Genomic DNA, 26,925 nt, shown 5'->3' on the forward strand with positions numbered 1-26,925 from the left:
GTGAAGAGATGGACGGGTCGCTGTGTGTGAAGAGATGGACGGGTCGCTGTGTGTGAAGAGATGGACGGGTCGCTGTGTGTGAAGAGATGGACGGGTCGCTGTGTGTGAAGAGATGGACGGGTCGCTGTGTGTGAAGAGATGGACGGGTCGCTGTGTGTGAAGAGATGGACGGGTCGCTGTGTGTGAAGAGATGGACGGGTCGCTGTGTGTGAAGAGATGGACGGGTCGCTGTGTGTGAAGAGATGGACGGGTCGCTGTGTGTGAAGAGATGGACGGGTCGCTGTGTGTGAAGAGATGGACGGGTCGCTGTGTGTGAAGAGATGGACGGGTCGCTGTGTGTGAAGAGATGGACGGGTCGCTGTGTGTGAAGAGATGGACGGGTCGCTGTGTGTGAAGAGATGGACGGGTCGCTGTGTGTGAAGAGATGGACGGGTCGCTGTGTGTGAAGAGATGGACGGGTCGCTGTGTGTGAAGAGATGGACGGGTCGCTGTGTGTGAAGAGATGGACGGGTCGCTGTGTGTGAAGAGATGGACGGGTCGCTGTGTGTGAAGAGATGGACGGGTCGCTGTGTGTGAAGAGATGGACGGGTCGCTGTGTGTGAAGAGATGGACGGGTCGCTGTGTGTGAAGAGATGGACGGGTCGCTGTGTGTGAAGAGATGGACGGGTCGCTGTGTGTGAAGAGATGGACGGGTCGCTGTGTGTGAAGAGATGGACGGGTCGCTGTGTGTGAAGAGATGGACGGGTCGCTGTGTGTGAAGAGATGGACGGGGTCGCTGTGTGTGAAGAGATGGACGGGTCGCTGTGTGTGAAGAGATGGACGGGTCGCTGTGTGTGAAGAGATGGACGGGTCGCTGTGTGTGAAGAGATGGACGGGTCGCTGTGTGTGAAGAGATGGACGGGTCGCTGTGTGTGAAGAAATGGACGGGTCGCTGTGTGTGAAGAGATGGACGGGTCGCTGTGTGTGAAGAGATGGACGGGTCGCTGTGTGTGAAGAGATGGACGGGTCGCTGTGTGTGAAGAGATGGACGGGTCGCTGTGTGTGAAGAGATGGACGGGTCGCTGTGTGTGAAGAGATGGACGGGTCGCTGTGTGTGAAGAGATGGACGGGTCGCTGTGTGTGAAGAGATGGACGGGTCGCTGTGTGTGAGGAGATAATGATAGAACCAGTGTGTGTGCGGAGAGAGAAGAAGTATGAGCGGACGGTGCTGAGGGGAATTTGAGTGTTCCCGTTGGCGGAGCGCGGAGAGGAGAAATTATAGTGTGTGAAATTATAGTGTGTGTGTGTCAAATTATAGTGTGTGCTTATATAGTGTGTGCGGAACGATGGAAATAAAAGTGACGGTGGAAGAAAGGCGATTGTCGTCCGAGTGAATTCACGGCACTACACAAGTAAGGAACAAAGCGAGTGGCATTGCGTGTGTGGATGTGAGAGGAGTGGCCACTAAACGGCAGCGCTCAGCTGCACACCGCAGACAAAGATCCCCCACGTAGCCTCCACAGGCGGCAGGGGCAAGTGCTGTTAGCGAGCACCTTTAAAGGCCGGAGCGGTTTACACGGTGAGGGCTGTGTGTGGACAGCACCACGCCTGACCGCCTTTGTCTCCCCGGTGCTGCGATGTTAACACGCCGCGCCAGGTACTCATTTGAGGCTGAGTCGATCTAGGGGAGGCCCGGGATCGGTTCAGACAGCACACACGGGGGCCTACGAACTCTCTCTCTCTTACTCACCGCTTGTGTGAAGCCCTCTGTGTCCTGTCTGTATACCACTGTGCACGATTCTGTGTGTCTCTGGGCAGTACTGCACGCAATATATATACTTCTATATGGCTCACATTCAAAGCAAGTAATATCTTAGTTTTAAATATTTTAAGAATATATAAACTGGTCCTGGACATCGCCGAGTTCGACTTCACCTTTTAAATGACATCTGGTGTGGTATTTCAGCTTGAGTACTGTGAAGACTCAACGCCTTGCAGTGTCCCACACCGCCCTTCATAGCTCCTCTGCTCGCTCACAGCACTCGCCCCAGCGCCTCGGTGGCTAGGAGATGTTCACTTCCTCGCTTGCTATACAGGAGACCGTGGGTGTCATCCCGGCCCTGACTTCTATTGTATATGTGGAGTCTGTACGTTGCTTCACTGTGGTTGCGTGTACTTTTATCCGGGTCCTCCGGTTTTTCCCACATTTAGAATCAACATCACGCGTTTAGAGTATTTGGCTGCTATGAATTTCCACGTGGTAAGCCACTTAGTTGTGATAGCCAGATCACTTCTGAACAATTCGCTAATAGCTCAGTAGGCTTTACAATTTAAGATACAAAATATAGTTTTGTTTTATTTGTATCTTTTTTAATTGCTATGTTTACTTTTCTTATACTTTGCACTCCTGTCGTGTTTGTGTTTTGTGTTTGTTGTGTAACGTTCTGACCCCCATGCCACTACTGAACCATCTGATTCAAGAGCCGGATGGCTCACAGGGCTATACCAACAAGATGAACTGAACTGAAACTGAACTGAATCTGACAAACGAGCATCATAGCTCATCGGATTCCTACTACAGTATATATACAGATTTTGATGTACGATTCAACTTCTTTTGCACCGTACATAGCCAACAGTGCTAAATCGGTGGTGTAGGGGAAGGAAGGTGCCCGTCACCCCTTCAGATAAGGAGGTGAAGGACTTTTTATTCTATTTGTTTAGTGTGATACATCCTGGACTACGGCAACGGTGTGAAGGAGTTCACGTTGAGACGTCTCCACGTGAGGTCTCCTCGTGATGGGAGCTCTATGGTGTCCGCGTCTCTGCCGCTCAGGGCTGCGCTGACACCCGGCGTGGGGAGCGGTGGCGCAACGGTTAGCGGCACGCTGCGCTACGATCCCTATCCAAACGAGTTAAATTCCCACTTATGGGCTGCCAACGCCGGTGAACCTGTCGTGTGCCTCCCTTTGGTCGAGTTAGCCTCAAATGTGTACCTGGTGTGGTGTTTAGTAAACATCACCACGACGGAGATAAAGGCGGCTGGGTGTGGTGCTGGCTGTCTGCCTCCACGTGTGCCACAGTTTCGGCCTTCACAAGTGCTTCTACTCGCTAACAGCACTTGCCCCAACAGTCTGTTAAGGCTACACGGGGGATATTTGTCGCTATCTCTGCTAGTCTGGGCTGTGCTGCCATCTGGTGATACAAAAGCATCGATGTAAGTTGTTTTTAACCGCCTTAAATGCCAGCAGCTGATAAATACCGAGGCTGGTTGCTATGGAGACGCGCGCCACAGTCACTCTGCATGGCGACGTGCGTGGTGACGTCACTACGCACCACACGTGACAATCAGTGACGACTTCAGCACGAACCGGCTGTGTGCTGGAGAGTGAACCCGCTGCAACGTTGACGATTTGAGTTCCGTGACGTTTCACTGGTGACGACACCAACAGGCAAGGCCCACTGAGCAATGCAGCTCTTTTATAGGTTTACACACAGAAGCGATCTCACCACACGTGATGACAGCTCAATGAAGTGGCTCATCGCGTTGAAGTTGAAATCAGCAAAATTCTCACAATTCTAAATGTGGAGGTAAAACTGAAAAATTCACGCGACCATGGGGAGAGAGACACGGAAACTCCAAATATACCGCAGGCATGCGTCAGGGTCGGGATCGAACCCACGACCTCCTGTACACCAGGCGAGGTCGTTAACATCTCCTAGCCACCATGGCGCTTTGATGTGGAATGATGCCCTGAGCCTCAAGTCAGTGTCTTGTGCACCATGATACTTCTCATCAAATTGTCATCCTTTAGTTGGCTGTCGATATCCTGAACAGTAAAAAAGAAAATCGCCTGTTAACTTGTCAAGACCATCAAATATGAAGTGGGAGAGGGGAGGAGGAGGGGGAGGAGGGGGTGGGGGAGGTGGGAAAGGGGGGAAGGGGGAGGGGAAGGAGTGTCGGAGGCAGACACTCTGTAAGCGTAGCTATGGCAGTAGAATGCAAGCACTGAGCACGCTTCACGACTATCTTCAAGAACACAGCGCGATGGAACCCGGCTTGTCACGAAGCATTTTGAAGTCGAGGGTCACGCTAGGGGATGCGAGATGGCCAGATGGCGCTACATCGAGCAGGGAGGGGAGGGGGGGAGGGGAGACACTCGATCCCACACAGACGGAATAGATCTCCATTCTGAGGAGCTGGTGACTGGTTTTGCGTGGGGAATGTGATCAGAGTAAAATATGTAAATATATGATTATTGTTTACTTATTCAAATTTTGTATCACCTCCAATGTGCACGCTCCATTGCTTATTAACGCTCTCAGTTGCCACGAAGTCCAATTCCGTAAATTTGGCATCACCCAAAGATTCTTCATCACTGCTCCGCCCCCCCTCCCCCCATTTGTGTTGTTTTTTTGGACGCAGCCCCAAGCGGTGTCAATGGAGGATCATGCAGAAACATCGCACCAGCACCACGGTGCGTCACGTGGCACCGTCTAGCTACTACCACACCGCTGTCATGACACCAGCACCACGGTGTGTCACGTGGCACCGTCTAGCTACTACCACACCGCTGTCATCGCACTACGACACATTTATTTCTAAATATATACACACGTATATTTATATATAATTTACGTATGAATGTGTTTAAGTAAAAATATCTTGTATATAAAAGTCTCCGCGCGCGTGCTTGCGAGGGATTTGGCTCTCGGACGGTGGGCTTGACGTCCAAAAAAAATTACCAGGCAGCACGCCCTCAGTCCCGGGGTGGGAATAGGTTATTCCGTTTTCGGATCCTAAACTTTAAAGTAGTTTAAGTAACAAATTTGTGACATTCTTATTTTAATTATTTACTTATTGCATCACGTCGACCGTACCAACTGACGACAATTGCGTGGGGGGTGGGGCGGACCCTGATGCGCGTTCGGTCGAGCTCACGGGGGGACATTTCATTTTACGCGTTTAACATGCAATGAATATACACATCACGCTGCGGATTTTTCTTCAGTCTCATGTCCTCTTCGCCCCCCCCCCCCCCCCAAAAAAAAAAACACATCCAGTTTCTACAACAGAGTCCGTAGATAATAATATAGTGCTTAAATACCATTATTATTATTGCACGTGCCACCTCCCCCGCCTGGGCAATGTAGGCCAGGACGGGGGCTCCGCCCCGGCCTAGGCCTGACCAAGCCTATGGTAAGTACACATTTCCTTGCTTCTTACGCTAAGAACTCAGGTTCATTGTTTACTATTATTAAACAAATACGTTGCCAGATATTACAATAATAATTTTTGTGTGCACATAGGAACTCTGGTTTATTGCTTACTATTATGAAACTTATAAGTTGCCGCATATTACAATAATTATGTTTGTGTGCAGATAAGAACTCGGGTTCATTGTTTACTATTATGAAACAAATACGCTGCCAGATATTACAATGATGTTTGTGTTCACAAAACAAAATTTGCATTATTAGCTTGATAAATATTCCCTTTTTTAGCTGTGCTTTTATCACGCTGCGACGGTGTATTGCCAGTCTGTCATGTGCTCTGCTGCCTGCTGATTAATTAACGTCAGTGCACTGCCACTATTATCTACACTGCTAATTTTCCTTTTGACCATTATGAGTGTATGCCAGTCTATAATCTGTTGCCTGCTTCTTTACCTCACTCAGTGTACTCACAGCCTTTCATGTCGACTATATTCTGCTTTTTCAGCTGCTGCCTGTATTGGCAGCTTTTTATGTCGACTGTAGCAATGCTTATGTCATTGAGTCGGCGTACTGCCAGTCTATAATCTAAACTGTAGCCTGCTTCTCAACTTACCTGTGCATACTGCTGCTCTATAATTTACACTGCTTTCTGCTTATTTCTTCAATGCATTTCCATTGTTTCCATTGCTCATGTCACGCTATTTACTCATACGGAGTACTGGGATACTGAGAGCTGTGCCATCATCGGGGATTGCTGTGCACGTCGATGTGTGTGTGTGTGCGAGTCGATGTTTGTGTGTGTTTGAGTCTATATGTGTGCGCGTGTAGGTCCATGCGCGTGTTTAAGTCCATGTCTGTGTCTGTCTTTTACGATTGGACAACGCCCGATGTGTGTGTGTGTACGTACAAGTGTTTGTGTGTCAGTCCAAGTGTGCGTGTCAGTCCATTTGTGTGTGTATCAGTCGCTGTGGGTGTGTTAGTCCATGTGTGTGTACGTCGATGTGTGTGTGTCAGTCCATATGTGTGTTTGTTAGTCCACGTGTGTGTAAGTCCATACATGTGTGTGTGTGTCACTCGATGTGTGTGTCTAAGTCAATGCGTGTGAGTCGATATGTGTGTGTTAATCCATGTGTGTGTATCTAAAGTAGATGTCTGTGTGACACAGTCCGTATGTGTGTCAGTCTATGCATGTGTGTAAGTCCATGTGTGTGTGTCTTAGTCGATGTGTGTGTGTGTGTAAGTACATATGTGTGTTTACGTCAATCTGTCTGTGAGTCCACGTATATCTGTGTGTGAGTCGGTGTGTGTGTGTGTCGCTGTATGTGTCTACGTCCATATATGTGTGTGTAACATAATGTGGATGTCTATGCGTGTGTGAGTCCATATGTGTGTGTGCAAGTCCATGTGTTTGTGTGTGCGAGTCGATATGTCTGTGTGTGTCAGTCCATGGGCGTGTGTGTTAGTCGCTTTGTGTCCGTGGCTCCATGTGAGTCCGTGTAAGTCCATTTCTTTGCGTGTCTGTAGGTAAATGTATGCGTGTGAGTGAATGTGTGTGCTTTATTGACTTGGTCAAGCCCTATGATACCATCAGTAGGCCTGGCATCTGGGTTGTTCTTCATACTTTCGGAGTCCCTCACCCTTTGCTCACGATCCTTAAGGACCTTCATGATGGTGAGCGACCCCGCGTCAAACTACGTGGCCGTCAGTCAGAGCCATTCCCTCTACACCTTGGGGTGCGACAGGGATGTCCTCTGGCTCCCACATTACTTAACATATATTTTGACCACGTAGTTCGTGAAGACTTCAATGGCTGTACCGGAGGAATTACCATAAGATACATATACAATGGGAGGCTGATCGATGCCCGGGTACGGTCAAGGGATGGCTCCCTATAGATCAACCATGTAATGTATGCCGATGCTCTGGTGAATCCTGCTCACTCATAGGAGGACTTGGAGGCACTGCTGTTGAACCTGGAGCTTGGCACTAAGAGGTGGGGCCTTACCATCAGCCCCACCAAAACTAAGCACCTGCCTGGGTATTTTGTACCATCGGACAATCCACCCCCACAACTCACAATTTCTGATGTGGCAGTTGTGGAGAGATTGGAGAGATTCCCATACCTGGCCAGTGTGCTCATGACCAGCTCCGGTTTAACACCAGAGGTCTCACTCCAAATCAGTTGAGCGCTATTATCTTTTCATCGGCTGCGTTCCGCTGTGTGGAAGCTACCTGGTCTCTCGCTCCGCATGAAGCTCTAGGTCTTCTCGGCCACGGTAATTCCCTACCTTCTGTACGGTTGCGAAACGTGCACCCACTTAATGGAACATCTTCGCCGGTTGGAAACATTTAGGCTGGCCTGCTAACGATCCACCCTGGGTTTAACCATATGTGTGTGTGCGTCTAAGTCTGTGTTTCTATGTGTGTGGGTCGATGTCTGTGTGTAAGTCCATGTGTGTGTCTGCCTTTTTTGCCCGGGCAACGCCGGGTACTTCCCGCTAGTATTTGATAAATATCTGATATAAATATATGTAATATGTATTTATATGTAAACACATGTATTATATAAATATATATACATATTTTTATAATTTGTTATATATTCATATAATTATATATGTTTTATATGAATGTTAATTACATGTAAATATAGTTCATGTCAATTAATATGTATACATAAATATACGCATCTATATAAAATGAAATGTAATTATATGAATATATGACGAAATATCAACATATTCATATGAAACTATACATATATATTTCGCAATATATTTAGAAATAAAGATTTAAATGTAAATATAAGCATCTAAAAAACATAATATATAGTGAATATGTACAAGTATAAATATGTATGAGTGTATAAATATATTAATAATTGTTGCTCTATCCGGAATTTGTGTGAGTCGTGTTGACACAAAGCCTGGGGACGACTTTATTGTTAGTTCCCAGTCCCTGTCACTGCGTGAAGTTAACATGTGGTGATGGTAGTTATGGTGGTGGTGGTGGTGATGGTTGTGGTGGTGGTGGTTTTCGTGATGGTTGTGGTAGTGGTGGTAGTTGTGGTGGCTGTTGTGGTGGTGCTGGTGGTGGTTGTGGTGGTTGTTGTAGTGGTGGTGGTAGTTGTGGTGGCTGTTGTGGTGATGATGTTGTTGTGGTGGTGCTGGTTGTGGTGGTTGTTGCGGTGGTGGTTTTGATTGTGGAATTTGTGGTTGTGGTGGTGATTTTGGTGGCTGTTGTGGTGGTGGTTGTGGAGGTCATGTGGTTGTAATTGTGGGGTTGGTTGTGGTGGTTGTTGTGGTGGTTGTGGTTGTGGTGGTGGTTGCTGTGGTGGTGGTTGTGGAGATGCTTGCGGTGGTTGTTGTGGTGGTTGTGATGCTGGTGGTGGTTGTGGCGGTTGTTGTGGTTGTTGCGGTGGTGGTTTTGGTTGCGGATTTTGTGGTTGTTGGTGGTTTTGGTGGTTGTGGTTATTGTGGTGGTTGCTGTGCTTTGGTTGTGGAGGTTGTTGTGGTGGTGGTTGTGGTTGTTGTTGTGGTTGTTGTGGTGGTTAATAGGGTGGTGGTGGTAGTGGTGGTGGTGGTTGCTGTGTTGGTAGGTGTGGAGGTGGTTGCGGTGGTCGTTGTGGTGGTTGTTGTGATTGTTCTGGTGGTTGTGGTGGTAGTTGTGGTTGTTATTGTGGTGGTTGTTGTGATGGCGGTTGTGGTGCTGGTTGTGGTGGTGGTGGTGATTGTTGTGGTTGTTGTGGTTATTGTGGTGGTTGTTGTGGTGATTGATAGGGTGGGGGTGGTGGTGGCTGTGGTGGTGGTTGTGGTGGTGGTTGTCGTGGTTGTCGTGGTGGTGGTGGTTGTCGTGTTGGTTGTGGTGGTTGTTGTGGTTGTGGTGGTTGTTGTGGTTGTGGTGGTTGTTGTGGTTGTTGCGGTTGTTGTGGTTGTGGTTTTTGGGGTGTGTGCGTGGTGACGTCACCACGTCCATGACGCAGCAGCAGACAACTTGAACAGCTGGGACTTTGACGCCTTTTGGTGTTTGGCGCCGTCTCTTTATTTGTTTATTAATTTGCAGATTTAATTTGCTTGGCAGTGGCTGTGTAGAGGATTTGGTCCTCGTGTTTAATTAATGAACAGCGTTTCGGGATGCAGTGAGCACGAATGATGCTGTACACAACGACGTTGTTGTTGTTGTGTTCTGTATTTTTATTGTAGAATCGACGATACAAGAGTTACAATGTCACTGTCGTACGCGTATATTTCTAACTTTTAAAATCAATAACATTATTGTTGTTGTTGTATCTCTCACACGACCCATGACACCAACAGTGTATAAACACATCCCAGTTCATCAATGCTAATAACTGCACCCCACACTACAGTCACACTCCTTTTATCAGGGTGAATACATACACGTTGGCTTCACACACACACACAAAGCAGTACTTTTTTATCACCCCCCCTCCCCCCATGAAGGTTGTGAGGATTGTTTACGCTCAACTCCCCCCCGTTGTGATGGAGAGCCACGCAGCCCCTAACCACCGACAGCCACCGACAGCCACGGGCGTGGCGCTGCATGTGACGGTGACGAGGGTGGCGAGTGCCGTGCGTCGCGGGCGTCTGCCCTCTGCGCTGTTCACGTTCACCTGTCTCAGGACGCATCACTCAGATCCAGAATCCTCACTGAGTCACCACTCCACGCCACCCACAGCCCAGGGTGTAGGGGCTGAGTGAATGTTTGGTGAAACGAGTGCAACAGCGCCATGGAGTCGGCGCTGTAAAACGACAGCAGCCCCGCGTCCCAGTCCAGGTGGACCCCGACTCTCCGCGGAGGCTGCGGCACCGACAGTGACGTCACTACCCGGCCATGTACCACTGAGAAGCTGTCGTTATCTTTCTGTAGACACCAGGAGACGTCACTCAGTCCTAGGAGGCACTTAGCACCACTCCCTCTCCGTGGGATCGTCCCGTACGCAGCTCCAACCAGACACTGCTTCGCGCTCCCCACGTCCACCTCCCAGTAGTGCTGACCCGACGAGAAGCTCTCGGAGCACAGTGCTTGTGACCGGCACTGAAAGCGGTGTGGGTGACGGGGGCGACCCTGGGAGACATCGCTCAGCGTCGCCGTCTTGAGATTCGAGGAAATCTGGAGGTGGTCGCCGGCTGAGTTTGTGTCCAGAGTCGGTGAGCGTCCATCTGTGGTGAGTATTAGTGTACACATACTAATAATAGTTAGTATTAGTGTACACATACTAACGTTAGTATTAGTGTACACACATTGTAATATTATTTAGGATTAGTGTACACATACTAATATTAGTTAGTATTAGTGTACAAACACTAATATTAGTTAGTGTTAGTGTACACATACTAACATTAGTTAGTATTAGTGTACATATACTGCTAATCACTTGTTAATAATTAGTTAATTATAATAAATAATAACTATTAATTAATAAGTGCTACACTCACATGACCATGGGTGTGTGTGCAGTGGTAGTGAGCAGCTGTGATAATGCCAGCACCACAATGTGAACGCCACTCTCACATCCACACACAGACATTGTGTGTCACAGCCTCGCACACTCTGACATCCACAAACAGACATTGTGTGTCACTCCGCTGCTGGGTGAGCGCCTCCCCGCACCGTGCGCATCCTGGGGGGTTATTTGACCATACTTCACCGCTCTCGTCGGTGCTCGATGGCGATGATGGGGACCGTCAAGGTGGAAGCGTAGAGGTGCAGTACAACAATGGTTCATGCTGCACTGCCCTCTGCTGCCCACCCCGTCACAACAGTTAAAAGTTGTTTTCTTTAATTAAATAATATAGATTCCCAAAGCTCTGCCGGGTCCTCCGGTTTTTCCCTCCCCTTGCATCTACTATTTGGCTGCGTCCATACTTGTCCACACGGTGACGATATCAGCCACTTGGTTGATCTATAAGTTGTGATGGCCAAGTCGTTTCTGAACAAGAGCTACACAGCTCAGTGGGGCCTTATCTGGTCAAATACAATGAGTTCATACTCTTTTTTTTTTCGGTAAAGTCACATAGGTAAAAAAAAATTAAAACAACTAAATTAAATCACGACGTTTCGGGCACAACATAAGTGTCCGTCTTCACGTGGGGACAAACGCAGCGAAAGAACAATCGCTTAAGTATGCCTGGTTCCCCCCCCCCCCCCCCCCCCGCAGTTATATAATCCTCGTCACAGCCATCTGAAGACGGACGCATGTGTTGCACTCGAAACGTCGTGAATTAATTTAGTTTTGTTTTGTTTTGACCTACGTGACTTTACCGACAAAAACAAAGTATGGATCTTTGATGTCACGAAAACTTCAAATCTAAAATGAGTTCAGTCTATGGGTCTCTATGTATCTCTATTTGTCCCTATGTATCTCTATGGGTCTCTAGGTATCTCTTTGAGTCTATGTATGTCTATGTGTCTACATGGATGTTTATGGGTGTATGAGTACCCCTATGGGTGTTTATGTATCTCTAGGTCTCCATTGGTATCGTTATTGTTTTCTACGTGTGACTATGGGTCTAGTATCTGTATGGGTCTCTCAGTATCTATATGGGTCTCTGTGAATATTTGGCAACTGATATAAATGTCAACGGGATGACGATGATGTCAGCCAATCGGTTGAGCTATCATTCGTGACGGCCAGCTCGCTTCTGAACAAGAGCTACTTAACTCAGTAGGTACCTGCACCTGGTGAAATTAAAATACGCTAAATAGGTAGGTCAAAGAGCCCCGCAGCCTTATAGCATCTGCTATGCACGGTGATCACCCATCCCATCACTAGCCAAGCTCAACGCTGCTTATACAGGAATCGACTCCACGTTGTGCAGCGCATCAGCCGCTTTCCCACCACTCCCCCAGTGTGTATACTAACCTTTTAAAATATTAACTTGTGGGTAGTGGGTAAATGAGTGGGGGTTTAGGTAGGTGAATGAGTGGGTGAGTGGGGGTGTGCGTAGATGAGTGAGTGGGTGAGTGAGTGGGTGAGTGAGTAGGTGAGTGGTTGAGTGAGTAGGTGAATGAGTGGGTGTGTGTAGGTGAGTGGGTGTGAGGAGTGGTAACGTAGCGGTATGCACACTGCACTGCGTGTAGCGACCTGGCCACACGTGCTGATTGCTCATCGAAGTGCCAAATACCCCAAGGGCAGATTTCTAAATGTGGAGGGGAAAAAACCGGAGGACCTGGAGAAAAATGAGGATCTTGCACTGAAACTCTGACACCCAGTCAATCATTTACATTCCTTTGTACTTTTTAAAGTCCTGGTTGTGAAGGCTGCCTACGCGATTATGAAACAACTGCAGTCTCCATCCTGCACTTAGTTTTACGTGAACAGTTTAATGCCAATTTGCCCGCAGTGAGCGCCCTAAGTACAATATGTTACTTATCATTTGGCTCTCGTTCGTCTTAATTCTAACCTAGCAGCCACTTTCCTCAACCAACCGTGAACCCACTGCACCCACGCGTGATGGTCAGCGTCTAAATGAGCGTGACAGGACTGGAACTGCTTCGTCCGTAGCTTACAAAGTCGCCCTTTTTCTCTCAAGAAACGCACTGTCACGTTGCTGTTGTTATTTGCAACTCATGATGAGTGAGACCCTTCGTGTTGTTAGCGATCTTTCACCCAGCATCTCGGTGCCCGTTTCATGACCAGGATGCACGTAGATCTCCCTTGCCAATGGGTCACGCTGCATTAATGCACTCAAGCCTGGTTGAAATAAAGGAGGCCCTCCAAATGGGTAGGATTTGTCGGCAATCTGGAGTTTGTAATGGAGTCTAAGGAAGATCGTCGTGGCAGAGGGATGTACCGAGAAAAGGCAGAAGTTTAGTTTGGACGCCGCCCACTGAGATGACTTTTGCAAGGTTCAGACCATGGGAGATGGGGGCTGGGTCATCCTGAGTCTCCTGGGAGACGGTGCTCCTCCTGCACTCACAGCACAGGAACACACAGAGTCTAATGAGGGTCCTTGTCTCTCTACAAACAACCGCCATTCGCCTCTAAGTGTGTGGCACCTGGGTCTGCCCCGTGACCCCCTGCCAGCGGGCATTCGACACTTCACGTGGCCTCATAGTGCACTTGGCCTGGCACAGGCCACCGGGGAGACAAAAGCAGCGGGCCATGACGCTGGGCACCCACCCCCTCGTGTGCCACAGTGGTGGCCATCTTGGGCACTGCTCGCTGAGAGAACTTGCCCCAAACATCCTGTGAAGGCTACATGGGGGGATTGTTGTCGTTGGGGTGTCTTTGTGTGTGCATGCGTGCCCTGTTTGTTGTAGTGACTCATTGCCCCCCTTCCGACCACAAGCTAGCATCAATGTAAGTGAACATGAATTGTTTTCTATTTATGTTATTTTATGTTTAATTGACTATACTGCAAAATGTTTACAGTGTTAGATTACAAATGTACAACATTCTTAATTATGAGTTTAACAATGCTTCCCTCTGTTTAACCGTAAGACAATTTTACAACCGTGTTGGGATTTAAATATGGTGCATTATTGTTTTCCGACTTACGAACGAGTCTCATGAATAAATGAGGTGTGTAACCCGAGGACTTCCTGTAGACCATATGGGATACGACTTCATACAATGGGGTGTATTAGGAATTACATCACGACCGTTAGCTGATTTGTCCACCAGGTGGCAGACTGAGCTCGAATTTGAGTCTGGGTTGGTACTGACCTGAGACTCTCATGCAGGGGATCCTGAAAAACACAAACCCGCATTTCACATTAACATTGACATAAACAGATGCCCCACCTCCACACAGTCACCTGCCGCTTATGATGGAGTGCGACATCAGGGAATTAGCAAATATCTGCACACTGAGAATGGTGAAAAACAGGGTTAATTTAACTGGACACGGACGGACGTCTAAAAAATACAAAACCACTCTTTACAGGTCTAGTCCATCGCCTACACGAGTGGTCTAATAACAACTCACGTGTTGAACTCTGAATAAACTTAACGTTTTAAAATTGTTAGCAGGTAAATCCCACTGAGCTATGTCACTCTTTTTCAGAAGCAACCTGGCTATCACAAATGACAGCTCAACGAAGTGGCTTATCACGTGGGAAATTTATAGTCGCTGCCTAATACTCTGAATGTATGATGTTGATTATAAATGTGGAAGAAAAAAATCAGAGGACCCGGAGAAAAATCTACGGGACAATGGGGAGAGAAAAACGCAAAGTCTAAATATACAGCAGGCTTCGTTAGTGTCGGGGTCAAACCCACGAGCTCCTGCACAGCAGGCGAGGTAAATGGCGATGTTGTACTGGACAAGTCCAGGCCTGAATGTCACATGGAAGCAAGCGCGCGTGTATTCATGGACACCACCGCTTGCTCCCATATCACTGAAATAAGAATGCCAACAATGTCAACGTCTCACAGGGTGCTGCGCCTCTGCTGGTTGTAGATTAACCCTCTGAAAACCCAAGGCTATGAGTATAAACTATAAACATAGTTTTTTATACCTTACCAGGTAAGGCCCACTGAGCTATATAGCTTTGGTTCAGAAGTAACCTTGCCACAAATGATAACTCAAAGTGGCTTATTGTGTGGAAATTTATAGCAGCAACATACTCTAAACGCGTGATGTTGATTCTAAATTTGGAGGTGAAAACCGGAGAACCTGTGAAAAATCCACGCATGCACGAGGAGAGAGAGAGAGAGAGATGCAAACTCCGAATATACAGCAGACATCAGGGTTGTTATCGAACCCACGACTTCCTGCATAACAGGCGAGGTAGTTAACATCTAGCCACCGTGGCGAGTGAATGGAGGTGGTGCCACCTGCAGGAAGGAGATCGGGTCCTGCACGGCGAGGGTGGCGAGCAGCTGGTTGATCTCCTGCTCCAGGCCGCATGCTCTGCTCTCGTAGCGAGCGATGTCCGCCTGGATGCGGGACAGCACAGAGCGGCCCTCCTCGTCCACGCGCTCCAGCGCCTCCCTCTCCTCCGCCGTCAGCTGCTCCCTCCTGCGCTCAAACTCTCGACTGATCCGCTCCTTGGTCCCACGCAGAGACTCCTACGCAGTGATACGATGACGCGCTCTTGAAATGCAACACGACACAGTGCGATGTGACATCATGAAGGACTTCGACACGGCCACGTCTCATAACTCCGTACATTAAGGCGGGTGACTTTAATTTTTGAGAACGTCGAGTAATTAAATGCATGAAAGGAGGCGATTTAGTGAGGATATTCATGGGGACTCAAGCCAAATGCTAAGTACCCGTATAGTTTGCGTGTTTGTCTGTACCTGTACGTGTCTGTGTGTCTCTCTGCACCTGCACGTGTCTGTGTTTCTCTCTGTACCTGCACGTGTCTGTGTGTCTCTCTGTACCTGCACGTGTCTGTGTGTCTCTCTGTACCTGCACGTGTCTGTGTGTCTCTCTGTACCTGTACGTGTCTGTGTGTCTCTCTGTACCTGCACGCGTTTGTAGGCACGCTTGAGCTGCTGTATCCGTGATTCTGCCGTAGTTTTATTTTCCTCTCTCCCCGTCTTCTCGAGTCTGAACGTCTCCTATACATGGGGTAGACAAATACATGATGTTTGGTACCCCCATCATTATCATCATCAAGTGGTCCATGTCTTTAACCCAGATCCTTGCAGGCCAGTTTCGTGGATCGCCCAGCGATAATCATGACCATTTGAATCTTTCAACCTCCCAGGTTGTGAGGTGGTCTTTAGCAGGCAGCACAACAGCCGTGTCTGAGGTAGGCGGCTGGATGATAGCGTGGTGTATTGAGGAATCCCCACTCCCACGCTCGTGTTTTCTACAGTTTTTCCCAACAATGGAATCTCGCGGAACCGACAGCCATAACCCCCCGAGATATCTACAGCACACACTTTGCGTGACAGTGCGGTAAACACCTAAACTTAAATCCGAAATATTACAGGAAACCAAGCTGAGTGCCAGAGCGGTATTAGGGTACAGACAGCTCTGGTGCTGATAGGGCTGCTGCTGGGGCGTATTGGGACAAGTTGGACAGGACTCAGGGGGGGGAGAGCCATGGGACCAGGTTCGCAGTACGCTAACCACTACACCACTGCTCCCCAAAGCAGAACAACCGCACACTCATATCACAGTTTAAACATTCCTAGAAATGCAGTGTATGTGATAATAGTAATTTAAGGAATATTGCTACAAGTTAATATATGCAGATCAAGTTTAACAAGTAGGCTTTGGCGACCAATATTATTCATAAGAGATTTTTTTTTTTGGGTTAGGTCATGTAAATAGAAATGTGTTGTTAAACCCGCCACCACCCGACTCGGTCAATTAGTAAGGTTCATCACGTAAACACAACGTGCCAATTAGTGACTAGTTCAGCACCACCGGTGTGTTGGAAAGTAAACCCACAATATTTACAATTCGAGGACCATGACGTTTTGCCTCACTTCTAATTACAACCAGCATCATCAGGCGACAGCCAGAATTGAATATGCAGAGTAACATTGTCAGTATTAGGAAACACAATTATGTAAATATTAACACAATCATATTAACACTCTAACGATAGAAGAATATTAGCAGCAGCAACGACAACAAAAACAACAAATACATCCATAGTCATGATGATGATTATTATTGACTTGAATATTCTTCATTGTGATGTTTGACTTAAGCTGTCCCCATTTGATTGCCTCTGGCAGGGCCTGACACTGGCAAGATTGAGTGCTGTGAACGTGAAGCTCTGCCCACGTCAAGTCCCACGCAGTCTCTTAGCTGTGTGGCCTTAGTCTCGCACTCTGTTGCCCCATTTCACCTGCCAATAAAAGCGTGGCAGGCTAAATGCTCTGGTGGTTGGCCAAGCTTCACCGTGGTAGTGCTCAACCACAATCCACTGTTTTGTTGTGGAATGCCAATACACGGCGTCTATGTTAGATGCAGGGTGGAATTTTAGGTACCAAACATTGCAACAGAATCAAATCTAAATCTGGCCTATGGACAATCAAACCGTGCCTGGCGGCCTGTCTCTACCACGGGAATGGCTTCTGATTTGCCTCCTTTAATTTCATGGTCAGTGCACTTTTAAGCCGTCTCACGTTTGAAGTATTTCGTGTTAGTCCACACTTCTCTCCAACCATTATTGCTACTCACAAGTACGAATCTTACCACGTGAAATGTATTTTACAACTTTACCAGCAATGTTACAAAGTGCTTTGTCTTCTAGCTAAACCATGGGATACCCTGCTTTGCTAAACATTCAAACCAACATTGCCGTCTTCCGTGTCTCTGCTGTCTACCGTGTGCCAGTTTTACAATCTGTTGCCCAAAGTGATTTGATTGACCGGCACAATGCTGGAACAATAGGAGTTACCTAATAATATGCAAATCTGAATGATAAAATACAGACCCTCTATCTGAACAACACACACACAGAATGCTGTAGTCACATTGAGGGATATTGGGTTACAGCAGCGATTTATATCTCACCTGTTTTGTCCGTTGTGCATTTTCCACTGGAATGAACGCATGCCCTTTATGTCCCCCAGCGATGGTGCAGACAGTGCAGACCAGGCTCTCATCTTGTTCACAGTAGAACTTGATCTGCTCCTGTCTGTGCTGCTGGCACCGTCGCCCATCCAAGTTCGCGATAGGATCCACCATGGCGTGGTCTCTCAACCTAGGATTCTCTACATGAGGCCTCAAGTGCGTTGCACAGAAGGACATCTCGCATCTCAGGCAGGTCTTCACTGCAGGAGTGTGGCCATCACCGCAGATGTCACACACGACGGCCACGGCCATCCCGTCTCCAACTCTGATCTGCTTCCCCAGGTTGGCGAGGGCCACGTTCCTCCTCAGCTGGGGTCGCACAGGGAAGGTCGCTCGGCACTGCGGGCAGCTGAAGCTGCTCGCCGTCTCCCAAGGCGGCCTCCAGGCACCGCAGGCAGAATGAGTGTCCGCAGCTCAACGTGGAGGGGCAGACGAACATGCCCAGGCAGATGGAGCAGCTCACTATCCACACTCTCACTGGGAGTCGCGCTCGCCATGACTCATGGCTTCGCTGGGATCACTCGCTGTGTGGATCAGAGAGACCCTGGACCAGGACCTCTCTCTTATAGCGACGGTGAAGAAGGAAGTAAAATACTTAAATATTTTCATTGTCGTCACTGACATCACGAGACACTGCTTGGAATGTGAACCCATGTGCAGCGTGTTGAGGCACAGCGTGGTGCGATGCACAGACATCTTGGCAGCTAGACAAAGCCTGATGGCTGCTCTTCAAGGTTTATCAGGAGAACCAGAAGTTAAATTCCCTAAGTCGAGCCCATTGAGATAAAACGTAATTTTTAAAGGGGGTTTTAACTGGCAGACATCAACGCATTCCACAAGTACACAAAGACAAAGATGTCCTGTATAACCTTATCAGACTGTTGGGGCAAGTACTGTTAGCGAGCACATACGAAGACCAGCACTTAACACAAGGGGGTGGGTGCCCAGCACCACGCCCGGCCGCCTTTGTCTCTCTAGTTTTTACGCACCACACCAGGAAATAATTTGAGGCTGAGTTGACCTAGGGGATGCCCAGCACCAGTTCAGATAATCGTCACTGGTGTTGGCCATGAGCGGGAATCGAACCCGGGTATCCAGGTTCATAGGACAGCGCCGGAACGACCACAATTACACACCCACTCACACACACTCTCCCACGCACTAATACACCCACTCACTCATCCACCCTCCCACTCACCTACTCTTACACACACTGCAGAATCAGAAAAATCAGAAGTTTACTTCCCTGACGAGAGCCCACTACGAACCTGCAGATGAGACCAAGTTTTGTCTTTGGTGGTTTGGCCCTCCCCAACTCTCTGCCCAGCACGAGAGACTCGGGCAACCAAAATGACAATGTAAAACTGAACAGAACAAGTAGCAGTTCTACAGAAATTAATTTGTCAGTTTTGATTATTTAAAAGTGCAAAGCTCTGGTAGCTTTCTGACTGAACCGGATCAGTCTTGCACTCAGGTGACAGCGGGTGGGATGCGTTGTGCATGGCTTGTACGATTGGCAGAACCAGCGAGACCTGTATTTCTGTATGGGGGTGTTTTTGTTGCAATCAAGTTGATGGGTTGCATTTTGAAGGCATTTTTTTTCAATCTCCATGATGCTCATTCAAGGTTTGTTTTGCCATACTTCAATCGGCACCCTGGACACCCTCTCCTGTGTTGTATATCTCGGGTCTTGAAAATGTAATTTAAAAACTAAATTAAAATTGAGAAATGTGTAATTTTCCGAAACTATGCACATTTATGTAATTATGCAAAAATGTATGCTATTCATGGAGGTGTAATCATATTAAGTTATGCAAGTGTATGATTATGCTAATGCATGCAATTATGCTAATTAGGTTCTGCCTCGTTGTCCAGGGTTGTATTATCAATCGGGATAATACAATGATTCTCGCATTAACTTTTACTGATTATGTCTTAGTGTGTTTTATATCAGGTCTCAAAATTCAGATCTCGCCGCAGGATACAGTTCTTATAATTAAGATCATTATGCATGAACTTAGGAAGGCACCACTCAGGCTCTTCTGTGTCAAGCAACTTCAATTTCTGAACAAAAACATAACACTCTAATAAGCGAACTCTTATTATATTCATAGCTCTTTCGGTAAAGTCACGTTGAAGGGAAACAATAAAATAATAAAATATATATGAAACAATTATTTAATTGTTTCCCTTCAACGTGACTTTACCGAAAGAGCTAAGAATATGAATTACTGCAGTTACGAAAGCTTTAAATCAAAATTTAAAGCGAACTCTTATGCTAGGATTGTCAACACAGTACTCCTGGAGATGTCCTCCTCATTGATCCGTACATTTAACCCTCAATGATCATGTTTGTTAAACTGGGTAACAGAACAATCGGTTAATTCCTCAGAGTAAAGCGAGCGTACACAGCAATAGGAAAAGTCCTTAAAAAAATAATGTGACAATATTCATACAACAGCAACAAAGGAACATGTGCCTAAAGCAAGAGTACCGTATTGTCCTGCAAAGAGCCCACGTACGCATATAGCCCGCAGACGCATATAGCCCGTAGACTCATATAGCCCGCATACGCATATAGCCCGCATACGCATATACCCTGCAAAAATAGCGTTTTGTGAAAAACAAATGTCAGCCCACACCTCCATACACCCCGCATGCATTAATATCTTTAACGTCGTTACCGCAGCTTAATTCCATCATTAATACGAAGTTTACATTTGTAATACATTTTACTATCAATTGTTAACATTAAAATCATAACGTGCACAAATAAATAAAAAACCGGAAACGAGTGAACTTAATACAGTAATTAAGTAACAAAAGTAAATGTCCAATAAATAAGTAGCATATAACTGGTAGATAAGTACAGTTTTAGCACTGGTAGATTGCGCACTGCACAGACAATAGCGGCACTACGGTAACGCCATTGCCTCGCCCCCAACACCCCATCTCTCTCTCCCCCAAGATCTCCCGTCGCCGGTAAACAAAGTGCGCCCACTTCAAACATTGTCGAATCATTGTACAAACAATTCGAATCATTTAAAACTTGATAACATGTGCAATTTTAGTGTGAGTGGTTTATTCAGCAGTGCTTTAGTCAAAGGTAAGTGTTGCATAGTGGATAGTCCTACCATGAAAAAAATGAGTTATGACATGTCACGTGTAAAATATTTTTGGGGTAGCCCGTACCTCCATATACCCCGTAGGGTCTTGTTTTGTTTGTAAAAAGTGGTATACCCCGCGGGTTATATGTGGGAAAATAGGTAGTTATCAATGAATTCATTGTCAAGATTATGCAATTAACGAAAACGAATGACTAAAATACTTCTAAACAATCGTATTCATGTAACTAGACGGGCAGCGATACTTTTCACTATCAACCTGCTATTTAACGCACCATCTTAGAATGGCAACCGTTCTTGAAACATAAAGATAACTTTTTGGAACAATCTTATTAGTCCCAATACGCGTGTTATGAGTGTCATCTTTGCCACTTGTTGACTTGACGTCTTTCGCGGTACGGCGTTCCTTGTGTTGAAAATACCCCAGGTTCCCAGCAGGGCTGCTGGGACGGTGTGTGTGCGTGTAACTGTGTACGTGTGTGTTTGTGTATTGAACACACGGCGCTCTTGCCTGCGCCAACACTCTTCCTCTTGTCGTTGCCAGCTCTCTCCACTGCTGGTTGGTTGAGTTGGCGCGATGCTCGCCGATGGCGAAGCACATGATTCCGTCGTCAGATAGCGCTCGCATCTCGTCCGCTGGTCACCGTTCCTCACTCTTGTCTTGGTTCCCAGCTGGTGCTTCTCGGTGTGTGTGTGGGTCGAACCCATGGCGCTCTCACCGGGGCTGACACTCTTCCTCATGGGCGGCTGGTCAGGCTCTTTCCCCTGATCTGTGCTCTCTCCTTTATCGTGCAGCTGCCAGCTTCACACGGACACCCGCCCTTACTTCAGGGCTGAGCTGGCTCAGGTTATTTCCACTGCTCTGCTCTCTCTGGCGATGCATGATGGCTCTCGTTGCTCGTCCGCAGGTCGCTGGTGCCGACATATCTTGCCCGGTTGCACTGGTTGAGCGCTCTCTTCTGCTCTGTGCTCTCTGGCGGTGCACGATTGTGCTCGCAGCTCGTCTGCTGCTGCTGGTCCCCTGCAATGCTCGCTTGGTCGATGCTTGGCGTGTTCTGCCCTTTCTCCAGGTTGATTGCTTGTCGTTGGTCGTCACTCTTTCTCTCACTTTCTCTATTGCTCGCTCCTTGATCGTACAGCTGCCAGCTTCACGCTGGCATTTAGTGGTGCCTCTCCCACCCTTCTTTCAGGGCTTCACATTGTCGTTGCTAAACTTCCGTGCTCTCCGTCCTTCTTCCAAAAGGGCTCCTGCTGTGAGCTGCTCGTCGCTGGCTGGATCACTCACTCTCAAAACTTGTAAATTCTATTAGCACACCTCTTACACAACTCTGATAGCTTAGTACAATACAACTTATCTCAATCCTTGACTCTGCAAGCGACTAAAAACATCAGGATAAATGTAGAATTAAACGTTCAGCGCTACTCTGTCGGTCCATGCCGAACTCAGCTCTTCACAATACACTGTCCCTTGTCTCTGCAAGACACGACACCCATGGTTGATCTCGAGGCCATGCCCCGGAGCCTACCCCTTGCAAACTGAGTTTCGTGATCTGTGTCCTTGCTTATGTGTGAAATTCTCTCCCCTCTGCGTGTCTCTTGCGAAAAAAAACAGATGCCCTCTGTCTCGTTCTCCTCCCGTGGCCACAACTGCCTGGTTGCCCCCCCCCCCTTTTGACCTTTGGCTCTCTGCTTTCGATCACCATGTTTTTGTTTGCACCCCCCCCCCTCTGCCTTCGTGGTGTTTGCTATCTCAAAGGGGAGGCACCCTCCCTTCATACGTATTTTATTGCTACTATGTGTTGTGTCAAATTGTTGGAACACAAAGGCGGCCGGGAGGCTCTGATTCCATGGAATACATATTATCTGGTCTTGTGTGTTTGACCTACATATTTTCCTTGTAACTATTTTGCGTTTCCCTAGATCTAATACCTCATTATTAATATTTGGTTTATGTTTAACCAAGAACTGTAATGTACCGTTAGTTGTTACCTCCAGTATTTCAAGGGTTTTATTAACCTTTGCTCCCTGTCTGTATCCAGGGATCCGTGCTTTTTATTCTTGAATTATATTTTGATATCCTGAGGTTAGAGATGTAACTAAGTTTTCACTTAAGCTTTCTTGACTGCCGGAATTCATATTCCTTGGTTCTTTTGGTAAAGTCACATAGATAGAAAGATACAATAAGAAACAATATATGGGGTGAATAAGGGTGAAATAAAATAAGTAATAATAAAAGCCACTAATGTAGACTGCAGTCCAGAATGTCGATTTATTATTGCCGCTAAGTTTCAAATTTTTACCATAAAATAAAACGCCAGTTGTAATGTTGCTTTGCCCCTGCTCTGTGTCTGTGTCTGGATATGTTTGTGAAACTGTCCAAAACGTCCGCGGAGGTGAGACTCATGATCCCCCGTACCGTGCAGATTTTTCCAGATCGTCGTTAACCTCTCTTTGCCCCAGAGTTTATTATTTAATGGCTCTCTATGGCCTCTTCCCTCGAGTTGCTTTTAATGTGGCAAGGCAGCTGGGTGTGAGGGGTGGGGTGTGCATCACCCTTTCATGCCCCATGCTCACCCCGATTGATAAGTATTTTAAAAATGTATATATTGGCAGAATTTTTCGTAATATAAATTTTTGGGAAAAGGCCTACATATACACAACACCTGCTAATGAGATTCCACCTCGAGGGACATTTCCCAGGTGAAATATTTGAATATTGTTACTATACCCACTGCTTTGAGAATGGTGGTCTACAAAGCGCAGTAAACTTGCATCGGGGCCAAAAACAAGTCGGCTCAGCTTGTACCAAATGAAATTACATCCGTTAAGGAGCACAGAAATACGCGATGGGAGCAAATGTAGTTCCAACAAGGAGAACTCGCTCACCACTTGCATCCCAATTTGATTGTTTTTCAACGGTTTAACTACGTATTATTATTTATTTGATTTACGACGTGTATATTTCTCACGCTATATATTAGTTGCGTATGGTTGCACTTTATTTTGCCCATTCAGCGTTAGCCGCTGCGGTCGTGACGGGATTTTCTTCTTGTTCTATTCCCTTCATGTTTTATTTTTCCAAATTCCCAAAATTACATTGCAAATTATTTCCCTTTTTTTTACCAGGTAAGAGCCACTGAGCTATTAAGCTAATTCTATGAAGCAACCTGCCTAGCACATATAATAGCACAACGAAGGCTTATAATGTGGAAATTTACAGCAGCCAATTACTCTGAGCATTTTTTTTATTCTAAATATGGAGTGAAAATCCTGCGGAAATCAGAGAGAAATCCACATGACCAGAGGGAGTGAGAGAACACGCAAACACCAAATAAACAGGCGTCAGGGTCGGGATCGAACCCACGACCTCGTGCATACCAGGCAAGGGAGTTAACGTCTCACCACCACAGCGAGATGTTATCTCAATTGTGATTGCACACAGCAGCTGCAATCATCGCCTGCTACTGGCAGACTCCTTCACAAGTTTACGCTTGCAGATGAGACTCATTCTGGTCTCTCCAGTTCTCGGCAGGTTAAACCTTGAATACCTATTCACGTACCCACCTGGTGACAATCAGAAATACATGAAGGGGGTTACCGAGGTACAGTTGATGAGGAGGGTTCCAACAATATTTTAGGCAGGGGACAGGTGAAGTTGCCTGAATAGTTCCAGATATTATGGGTAAAGAGGCTACGAGAGTAGCCACCAACCTAGATTTACGTAGACACCCACACGTGCACAGACCCATAGAACAGACCGAGTCTCCAAGATACACTCAGAGGAACCCGTAGACTTGTGGAGACCCGTTGACGAACACTGCAGTGGAGCAGCAGCGCATGCTGGGAGCAAGGAGATATTGGAGTGGAAAGAGAGCGCTGGTGGCAAGGGTGGTTGGTTTCACTCGGATCGCTCACTGTGTGGCGATGGTAAAGAAGGAAGTAAAATTCTTAGAATATTTTCATTGTCGTTATTGGCATGATGAGACTGCCTGGAATGTGAACCTGCATCCCATGTGCACAAACACAATGCACACGGCTACTGTACTCAGCTGTTGGGATTTAACTTCAATAATATCAAATGTTGATATTAACATAAATCAAAGAGGCTCAGCTGCGAAAGCGCATTCGTGAGATGAGAATCAAGAGATAGACTCATCCTTTCACAGCTCGGTGCACAAGTCGGTGTCTATGGTAAGACAGAGCAATGGATTGTGTGCCACAGTGGAGAGATGTTATCTTCCTCACCTGGTGTACAGGAGGATCTGGGTTTTATCTGATGCTGGCTGTATGTTTGGAGTTTGCGTCTCTCTCTGCGTGGTCGCGTGTATTTTTCTCCGGGTCCTCCAGTTTTCCCTTCACATTTAGAATCAACATCACAAGTTTAGAGTACTTGGCTGCAATCCATTTACACCTGATAAGCCACTTAATTGCGCAATCATTTGTGCCAGGTAACTTCTGAAAATGAGCTCATTGGTCTTTACCCAGTAAAATAAATTGTAGTTGTAGATATTACGTGATGTTCTGTAATTCCATCTCCGCGTAATTTTCCCAATGTAGTGAGTTGCTTGAATGTCATTGTGGCATCTGAGATGGAATTTGTCACAGACTTCCGTGACCCATCATGGAATCTTAAGGTTTTTGCTTGAAGTGTGAATTTATCACCCATTCTACCTTCATCCAACACCCACTGTTTGCGATGTCACCGTATCTCACGTTGTCCGAGACTGGAGATTCCCGTGCCGACTAATCACCATTCACAGCCTCACCGACTGCTTATAGCAAGAACGGCAATCGGCGTTCACCATTAAGTGGCACCAATATCACAATGACGCTTGGTGACGTCACCATCGCTATCCATTCCCCCCACACACAGTTTAACCCGTTTGTGCTATTGTCGTCACGTCATGAAATTAGTGACTCGAGTGTTTATCCCTTCGTAGAGCAGTGTTAGAGAACGGCCCACGGAAGTAGACATCAAAGAGCCACCTCTGAGAAACCTTCAAAGTGGAGACCTATGGTCCACGGGCACAGTAGAAGGCAGACGTTTTTCCATTTTTCTTTTACTTCGGGGAGATGGAATGTAGTCGAGTTACGTGGCGAAATCCTACATGATGGGTATTTTTGTGCAGTTATTGGTGACTGTACATAGCGGTCTAGAGTCTGCCTTATATTTACACACCAATGGTATATTAGAGTATGAAATGGCATGGCAAACACTAAAATCATACAGATGGTAAATATTTCACAAATAAAAAATAATTTAGTTGAATAACATCCAATAAGTATGCTGTGCTGTACTCACGAGTGCATTCTACTGCACTGCTCCAACAAGGCGGCGACAGCGGCGGGAGACGCGGCTGGAGGTGCTGACCGCTGCTGCGCTCCCAGTCCCGGATCCTAGCGAGGCCCTCAGTCGACATTTCTGTGACGGGGATTCTTTTAGGTGGTGCCCGAGACTCTGCCCTGGTCTCGTGACGACTCACCAGGCTACACGCACCGTAATCACATTGGGTAGAGAACGTCTAAATAATATATTGTTTTAATAAATCGTTACCACGAATCATGATAATCAAATCGTGTGGGGGATGTAACTTATTGATTGAGAGCATACGACGCTCTCATTGGTCGAGCGAATGATGGGGGCGGGTACATTTACTCGTCCAGCTCTGCTGTGTATTCTCACTGTTAGAGACTTTGTAGTTTTGTTGATTTCATTTATTTGTATTATTACACACTTTTATTTAACTCTGTCTGTTGTTGTTGTATCCTCAAATCTTGTAACTAAATTTTTACCCATTTCCCAATGTGGTATCGACTGCAAACTTGGTATACTTATGTCATTCTGATGGCAAGACTATATTCTATCATAAAAAATAAAAATAGATATTTTAAAACAATTTTTTACACGCTTATTTTATTTACTCACTCTGTCTGTTCTTGTATCCTCAAATCTTGTAACTCAATTTTAACCCACTTCCCAATGTCAATTGGTGTTAGACCAGATGACGCCAAAAGGCGTACATCATCATCTGGTCTAGCACCAATTGAGACTAGGCTCTAAAGAAAGCTGTCTCAGGTGTGGACCAGTC

General features: G+C 46.8%; 1 protein-coding gene across 1 annotated transcript in view; it reads right to left on the reverse strand.

Moving 5' to 3' along the window:
- LOC116957957 (E3 ubiquitin/ISG15 ligase TRIM25-like) overlaps window positions 1–26,925 on the reverse strand; it is a 509,595-nt gene that overhangs the window by 161,892 nt on the left and 320,778 nt on the right. The window contains exon 4 of the mRNA XM_076058147.1: window positions 13,889–13,911. Within this exon, the coding sequence (XP_075914262.1) occupies window positions 13,889–13,911 (23 nt within the window). The remainder of the gene's footprint in view (window positions 1–13,888; window positions 13,912–26,925) is intronic.

The sequence above is a fragment of the Petromyzon marinus genome (genome assembly GCF_048934315.1).
Source record: "Petromyzon marinus isolate PM22_M1 ecotype Great Lakes invasive population chromosome 68 unlocalized genomic scaffold, UKy_Petmar_22M1.pri1.0 chr68_unloc.1, whole genome shotgun sequence".
In the NCBI taxonomy this organism is placed as follows: Eukaryota; Metazoa; Chordata; class Hyperoartia; order Petromyzontiformes; family Petromyzontidae; genus Petromyzon; species Petromyzon marinus.